At 40.0% G+C, this 8,629-nt stretch overlaps 1 protein-coding gene across 2 annotated transcripts; it reads left to right on the top strand.

The window, feature by feature from the left end:
* The first annotated feature begins 4,834 nt into the window (after positions 1-4,834).
* On the top strand, positions 4,835-8,031 carry pou3f3a (POU class 3 homeobox 3a). 2 transcript variants are annotated; one of them, XM_056755914.1, is made up of 2 exons: positions 4,835-6,736; positions 6,908-8,031. In XM_056755914.1, exons 1-2 carry the CDS (start codon positions 5,461-5,463, stop codon positions 6,952-6,954), a joined length of 1,323 nt encoding a protein of 440 aa, XP_056611892.1. In that variant the 5' UTR covers positions 4,835-5,460; the 3' UTR covers positions 6,955-8,031. The 2 variants fall into 2 exon arrangements, with proteins under 2 accessions (XP_056611892.1, XP_056611891.1); XM_056755913.1 differs by having other exon boundaries at positions 4,835-6,696; positions 6,908-8,028.
* The last annotated feature ends 598 nt before the right edge of the window (positions 8,032-8,629 follow it).

Below are 8,629 nucleotides of genomic sequence, written 5' to 3'. Positions count from 1 at the left end.
TTGGAAGGACTTTTTGCATTTGTGATTGGGAAACTGCAGTGCATTAGCTTAGAATAAACATTAGCGTCTGTTGGGGTGAATGGGCTTTAAGAGTGAATATGAAATTGTGAAAAGGTACATACAGTGTAAAATACAGTGCCATACAATAGCGTGACAGTAGATATTCGTGAAATATCTGTATTACACTGAGACAAAAGCAAGATGTATTCCTCTGCTTCCATGTCCTTTGTTTGTGTGTGAGTGTGTGTGTGTGTCTGTGTGTCTGGGTGTGTTCGAGAGAGTGGAGATGAGAATCATCATCTGGCTTTGACTGGCATAATTGGCTCTTTTCTTCCCCGCCACTACTTAGCGCTGATAGCCCAATTTAGCCGCCACATGCTAAAGACACTTTCAGAGTGTAATCAGAATTAAAGAAAACGGGTTTTACTCACTTTAAAGGCCCTTTGAGTCATTCTCTATGGGCAGAAACATTGATGGGTCCCTTTAGTTGTCAGAGGAGCCAGGGCCACATACAGTTAGCGGGCCTGATGTCGATATCACGCCCCTGGGCTCCTCGGGTAACGTGCTAAGATACGCTCTACATCGGCTTCTCTGAGAATGACCTCATCTCAGATGACAGGCCGAAATAATGCCTCTGTTCTTCAGTAATAACGGCAACGTTCTTTTTTTGTAAATTGGTTTCAAGATAGCATCAAAAGACTATTCAAGACCACAGAGTGAAGATGTCTGTGCTTAGGTGACAAAAGGATGCATGGATTGCGCCTCATCTAGCGGCGTGCATGCTGATGCATTTTTCCCATTACGCATGATGGCTTGTGACTACAGTCGAAATGGACAGTAGTATTGAGATTATCTCTCATTTCCTTCAGTCTGCCTGCCTCTGTTCTTTTGCGCTTCTTTTATTCTCTCTCTCTTTCTCTTTCTTTAATGTATAGTGGTTAGAAAGTTCTAGCTGCAGGCCATTTCTTTTGGTAAGCTGAGTAAAATGCAAATGCAGCACATGGGAAAGAAAGACAATTCGGTGATTTCTACTCCAGCTGGTTTGGGCTTTACCCACAGAACACTTTGAGCATAGCTGAATAGCACCTTTGCTTCAGAGACCTTTAGAAGTGCGGTAGGTCTGTTTTTAGACAGAAATGATTAAGATCTTCCTGAGTCAACTAACAGTTTTTGTCAATGTACGACAGCGCACAGTATTCTCCAGAATCTCCATGTCTCAAAATATGATGGTAAACATAATACTAGTCTGTCTACAAATAACAGTGTGACTGTTTCTTGTACTGTTATACATACATTAAGAATTCCGGCAGCTGAAAGAGAGACGGAGAGAGAGAGGACACAAGGAAAGATAATCCCAGTCATCCTGCCCTTATAAAGAAGCTTTCACTGAAAGAAGGCCTTGTGTGTCTTGTGTTTATCAGTGGCACTTGCTCTTACCTGCAGGGGAAAAGAGATAGAATTAAACTTAGTCGCAAAAGACAGAGCAGCACATTTAAAACTTTCCTGTTCAGCTCTGTAGAGCTGGAAATGGAAATTCACACATCACTCTGATGGTACATAATTAACTCACAGGGTGGCGAGGCATGAATGGTTTAACGATAATCTCATATACTTTAACTAAATGTATGCATCAAATACACACTTGTCTACAGCACAACATAATAATGAGCTCTGGTTGAGGCACTTTGCTGGGGTTTTCACGTATGAAATACTACCGGCCATTGGCGCTACCAGCCAATTGCATTGCCTGGGAAACCCATTTACAGCAGTTTATTCAGTAGTGAATGTCAATAGGTGTAAATATTCCTCATGTATTCTCTTACAAGAAATCACTCAAAAATATGTATAGAAAATAACAGCCAGGCTGCTGAGTTAGGCCTCTGTGTGATTCAATTTCACTAGGATTTACTGTGATCCATGTGTGAATTCCCCTGGGAAATATGTGCTTTGATTAATGTAATACAGGGACTGAGGGAAATAGGTGTGTGTGTGTGTGTGTGTGTGTGTGTGTTTGTGTGTGTGTGTGTGTGTGTGCGTGTGCGTGTGTGTGCGTGTGTGTGTATGTCTGTGTGTGTGTGTGTGTTTTTGTGCGGTACGTGTCTGTGTTCGTGTGTGTAAATTGGGGAGTGTCTGAGTGTGGAGTAAGCAATGGAATAATTTGGAGGAAACTGTGATGTACACAGCCTGCATTCATGCAACTGAACTTAATAAATAAGATGGTTGATGTGCTTGTTAATTGAATATATTATTTAATCATTTATAGTTTTCTTTGCCTCAACTTCATCTGATATACCAATTTAGTCATAGTACTAACATAATACAGACTTATGCCTTTGTTTTAAATCTGTACATGTTTATTTTTTTATTTTTTTAATCTTTGTAAATATATGTACTTCTAATGTACATTTTTCATATAGTGATTTGTAAAAATATTGACTGCAATCTTGTTATAACAATTCCACCAATGTGTCTTTTGTATTGTTTTCTGAAACAGTAGCTTGTGTAATAGCAGATGTAGTGCTGCCTACCATCGATTGTAATAATTACAATTAATTCAATATTTTGTGGTAGCAAAAACATTTGTAGCTATTTGAAAACTACATTTTATTACGTTTATGCAAATCAGCTACACCACTTGCTTTAACCCAGAGGAGCCTTTTGTAAACACGCGTCAATTAGCGCGGAAAATGTACACGGGTGTAACGCAGCTCAATTTATAAATGACACACCGAGCCATTGTTGAACATCACATCGCCAGACAATGATTGATGGATCATCTAGATATATTCCAGATGATTAGACAACGTATTTTCCTTACAAACCTATTGCATAACCACTTTCAAACGTCGTTGCTAATTGTTACTCTAACAGCAAATATAATAACAATGCTTTTTACGAATCAATTTAATTTTCAGGTGTTCTTGGTGAATTGATAAAAGGGAGCACATTTATAAAAATAACGAATATCACAGTCATACACGATTCAACTTTACCAGCTACAAAAAGCTGTTAACACTCACTACTGCTGTAAAAGAGTTTGAAATAAAAGTTTGCGCTGCTCGTTTGAACTGAACGTACTGTATGTCTCCAGATTCTATATCTATTTAGCATGTTATTTTCCTTTTATTCAATTACTGGCGAAAGCACACCAAGTTACTGCACTTTGATGAATTTCTGAAACATAATAAACAACTGAAACATAATAAATTCCTTGTAAATTCATCACCTTAAGTCAAATAAGTCTCAGCTCGGTCAAAAGAATCTTTATGAAATTGTTAAGGAGTTGAAAGCATTTAACCCCTACTGCCTCTCATTTTTTATCTTTGCGTCATGGTTTGCTCTCCAGTCACACCGCGTTTTTATGAATATTTGATTTTCAAAACCTACATTATTATTACCGACACTGCAAGGCCCTCAATGAAAAACAAGCTCTAAAACGTGCTCTGAAATCGGCATGTGCCTATAACGCATTTTATCGTAGTGCAAAAAACACGGACCTTGAATTCAATTTATACGGTTTTACACGATTAAAACAAAACATTCAGCCAGTGAGTGCAAGAAAGAGAGAGAGAGAGAGAGAGAGAGAGAGAGGGGTAGATCTCTTACCGCAGAAATGAATCCAGCGCAGCTCCCTCTCTCTCTTCCTCCGTCTCGAGTGAATCCGGCTCTCCTCTGCTCCGCTATTATTTTCACTTAAACATATGAAAATGTATGCAAATGAAAATCAGCACTAACTGTTCATCGCTCCCAGTGCAGGAGTGTCCCTGTCCCCGACACCATACAATAGGTTAAATGTTGCAAGAGGTGGATTAGGTTACTTTATGCACACAAACAAACAAAGAAATAATAATAATGAATTAATCCACGAAGTGATTAATCATGTACATTTGTAATGGTACAGATTTATTTATGGTTTGAAAGGCCTTATATATTTTCATAAAGTAAGTTTGGTGAAGACCTATGTTTGTACTCGTGTTTCTTTCAAACAAATAAATTCGTGTTTAAATTAAATACGCCGGTTTTGCATACGCAGTTGTAGATATCATTTTATATTTTTATAACAAATCCATTTTTATTTCTGTTCATTTTATTTCCTAATCTGAACACAAACGTTAATAAGTCTTTAAACTTTCCGTAAAGTTGTAATTGCCCAAATGGTATAAATTTTTATAAATAACTTCAAACTGAAACAATATTTATTAATGAATCCTTACATTGTTTGAACTTCCCGTGCTATTAGTAATGCTATTTCGCTGTTTTATCTTCACTACCAAACAACTTGTTAAGCCTTCTAATTGTTTGTTTGATTGTTTGTTTGTTATTTGCTCAATGTAAAATATTCATACAGTTCTAACACAATAATACTATATTTTTTCAAAATAATTTTAATCATTCAAATGTATGTCGCAGTCAAAAGAGCAATGCATTAACACAGTAACATTTACAAGACGTGAGGCGAACAAAAGGCAAAAATATTCCCTCTTACAAAAACAAAGCATTCACAACGTCACCGTATGCAACTGAGCCAACCAACATGGCAGTGCAATATAAATTCACGATTACCTAATTATATTAACCAAATCTTTCCGATCAGAAAGAAAGTCTAGTCAATTTTATTTGTATGTTGACATATCCAAATTAGACATAGCAAATTTCAACGCCTTGACGTGATTCCTTGGCTTCGCCTCTCAAAGCTGTTCTCTGAGATCTGTCACTCTCCCGAAGGATATCCAATGAGCATCAATCTCGCAGAAACTTCCTCGCGGTAATTGGGTGAAGGATGTGGATGGTGCGCGCACGCGGGGGCTGAACGTAAACATTCTCTTGCTCTTGCGCTCAGAGAGAGGAACTAAGAGCGCGGGGACAGCGAAAGCTCCTCATTGCGCATTGTGCATTAATAGAGCATTGAAGATAAACGTGGGGTGGACACCGTGAAAGGCAGAAATGTGAGTTCCAGTACTCATTGAGAAACGTTTTGGAGGTTCTCGGGACAAGAGAGAAGTTTGCGAAGGGACAACTTCTGCTTAACCATCCACATCAAGTAAAGATAACGCGCGATCAAGTTCTGCGTGGAATTTGTGCTATCGTCACATAAAGTTGTTTTTAAGGAGAACAAACTTTTTTTATATTTATGTGGTCCTTCATTTTTTTATCTTCTCAATTGCCATCTCGGGAAAAGACAGTAAATATAATGGAACGCATTGGAACATTGTAGAAACAACTTTCATGCATAATGTGGATTTCTTCGTCGAAGGTATTTCTTTCTCCTTTTGCTTATAATACGAGGAGTTTTTGAAGGATATATTTCACTGTCTTTGGCGGACCAAATCAAAATACCAGGCATACTTTTCCAGTTTGAATAATTCATGAAATAGAGCGTGCCTTCGAGGGCTGGAAAAAAGTTACGACAATACGGGGAGGGGGAATAATAAGTAGATTTGTTCAAAGTGTTGAAGGGGGATGGCCACAGCGGCTTCCAATCCTTACCTGGCCAGCAATAGTATTCTCTCATCAGCCTCGATCTTGCACTCGGAGTCCGGAGGTGGTGGCATGCAGCCGGGAAGTGTTGCCGTAACCTCGGTGTCGGGCGGCTACAGAGGAGACCCCACGGTCAAGATGGTGCAGAGTGATTTCATGCAGGGAGCCATGACGGCCAGTAACGGGGGGCACATGCTAAGCCATGCCCATCAGTGGGTTACCTCACTGCCACACGCCGCTGCCGCGGCCGCCGCAGCAGCAGCCGCCGCGGCTGCAGAAGCCGGCTCCCCTTGGTCCTCCAGCCCTGTTGGCATGGCTGGTAGCCCACAACAACAAGATGTCAAGAACAATTCCAACAGGGAAGACCTACACTCGGGTACCGCGCTGCACCACAGACCCTCTCATCTAGGTGTTCACCAGTCCCATCAAAGCGCGTGGGGTGGCACCACAGCCTCGCACATCTCCACCATCACCGGGGGGCAGCAGCAGTCCCAGCAGTCTCTCCTTTATTCCCAGCCGGGTGGTTTCACGGTAAACGGGATGTTGAACCCTTCCGGGAGTTTAGTCCACCCGGGGCTGATGCGAGGAGATTCTCCCGACATGGAACACGGGAACCACCATCATCACCACCACCATCACCATCAGCAGCACCCTCACCACGCTCACCACCAGCACCACTCGGGAGTGAACAGCCACGACTCGCACTCCGACGAGGACACGCCGACCTCTGACGACCTGGAGCAGTTTGCCAAACAGTTTAAACAGCGTCGGATCAAACTGGGTTTTACTCAGGCCGATGTCGGTTTAGCACTTGGAACGCTTTACGGAAATGTTTTCTCCCAGACCACTATTTGCAGGTTCGAGGCTCTGCAGCTGAGCTTTAAAAACATGTGTAAACTTAAGCCGCTGTTGAACAAGTGGCTCGAGGAGGCCGATTCCACCACGGGCAGTCCCACCAGCATCGATAAAATAGCAGCTCAAGGCAGGAAAAGAAAGAAGCGCACCTCCATCGAGGTAAGCGTCAAGGGGGCATTGGAGAGCCATTTTTTGAAATGCCCCAAACCACCGGCACAGGAGATCTCCAGCCTGGCAGACAATCTGCAGCTGGAAAAAGAGGTCGTTCGGGTCTGGTTCTGCAACCGAAGGCAGAAGGAGAAGAGGATGACGCCGCCCGGAGTCCCTCAGACGCCCGAGGACGTGTACACCCATGCCGGCAACGTGAGTGCAGACACACCGCCGCCGTCCATGGACTGCAAACGTATGTTCACTGAGACGTAGAACAAATCATTTTACTTACACTTCCAATAATTGGACGATCAATATATATTCAAACATATTCTATGTATTTACAGAGAAACTAAACTCAAACCCAGACCTCATCTTTTAAAACTGTCCCTAACGTTAAATGACTGTTTGCTCTGTGTTTCAGGAGAGTTTTGTGGTAGATTACTTAAAAGGTGCAAGTTTGAAAGATGAACCGAACAACCACAACGTGACAACCACGAACACCTATGGCCAGGAGATTCTGGTGCACTGACAACAAAGTCGTAACAAATCCAAACCCAACAAAGACTTTATGGATTCGCTATAGGGAAATTACAAAAGAACTCCCAAGGACATGGATCAATGCAGACAAACATTAAATATTAAACAGCGGAAGAATTTACCCCAGGACACGTATCAATTTTACGCACAGGAATTATATTACTCGTTTTAACAAAAAGGAATTGTTCTGTCTATACTCATGGAGCATAATGTGCAACAAACTACACCTTTTCTATCTCATAGTATTTTTGTGGACCACACTTATGTGAATAGCTTTTACACAGAGAAAACTCTTCAGACAAAATAAGGGAAAAAGAAAAAAAGATTGGTTACTCTGAAGCTGCACTTATTTTCCAATTTCAGCCTACCCCTCTAAACACTTTTTTGTTGTCGTTTGGCTGAATAATCGTGGATATTGCCCTCTCTTAACTGTCTTTGCTAAGGCAGACATTTGTTGGTGGGTTTTTATAACACGTCTATGTAAATTTGGCAATATAAATTCTCTGTGTTGATTTAAATGACTTGCTTTATATTTTTCACTAAAATCAATCTTTCAACTATTTTCAGGAGCGAAGAGAGATTTGTTGTGCTCTGTGATGACTTTATAGTAGCATCTCTTGTAGGCCTTCCCCTTTGCCATTTTTAATATTGATTATATTTTATACTGTTAGTATCACACTTGTTATTATATACAGATATTGTACACAAAAACGTTGACAAAACTGAAACAAACCGTTGTCAATCCCCCGTTTCCCCCGTTGGTGTTATTTAAGTTCAGTACTGACTCAGCGAGAGGTGAATGAGAATAATAAATCTGATAGCTCTCAGATGAAAGTGTGACTGCTTTCTTTTTGACTTTCTTTCTTTCTTTAAATATTCTAAAACAAAAATGTAAAAAGTTGTTTAATTTGTTCTCGAAGTATTGAAACATTGCAGATATTTAGGTTCTTTAGATTTTCCTTTACTTGTTCTCGTGACCCTTGGCCTGAATATTGATGTCATATATCGTTTACTGCCACTGAGATGTTTGTTTGCTTGCTTTTCTTCGCTGTTTTTTTTTGGGAGGAAAACATTTATTTGTCAGCATCAATAACGTTTAAGCCAAGCTTCACAGAGTTGTAAAGCAAAAAGTAAAGTATCTTTCACATAAAAATCTTTGTACGAGGGTCACAAACTTGCAAAAAGCAACTGTTTATATTATAAATAAAATACCACTTGTACATTACACGATATTCAGGGTCCTCAAAAATGCAGATGCTTTCTTGAAAGGAAAGAGAAACGAAATATTTCATGACATATAGTCTAAATCATATTTTGCAATACATTAAAATGTGTATTTTACAAAGCAAACACAGCTAATCTTCTTTAACAGACCATTCATCCTCATCAGGCCAGGGTAATGTTTCCATATTTTTGTTGTATACTTGAATTTCGTTTGTCTAAAATTCTAACATTCTTCTTTTACCCAATGTGATTATAAAGAAAAATGAACTAAATGGAATTATAGACTCATGTATTAACCATTAATACGCATAATAAGGATGAAATACAAACGTCAGAATTGTTATATTTAATCAAAATTCGTTATGTTGATTTGGCGGGATTT

This window comes from Triplophysa dalaica, chromosome 8 (assembly GCF_015846415.1).
Source record: "Triplophysa dalaica isolate WHDGS20190420 chromosome 8, ASM1584641v1, whole genome shotgun sequence".
Lineage (NCBI taxonomy): Eukaryota > Metazoa > Chordata > Actinopteri > Cypriniformes > Nemacheilidae > Triplophysa > Triplophysa dalaica.
Note: the sequence above shows the minus strand (reverse complement) of the source record. Positions and strands in the feature narration are given on the sequence as shown.

Excerpts from the sequence above, each read along its gene's own strand:
- pou3f3a (XM_056755913.1), top strand. The coding sequence starts at position 5,461 with ATGGCCACAGCGGCTTCCAATCCTTACCTGGCCAGCAATAGTATTCTC. Across the intron at positions 6,697-6,907 it reads TGTACACCCATGCCGGCAAC|GAGAGTTTTGTGGTAGATTA; the intron begins GTGAGTGCAGAC and ends TCTGTGTTTCAG.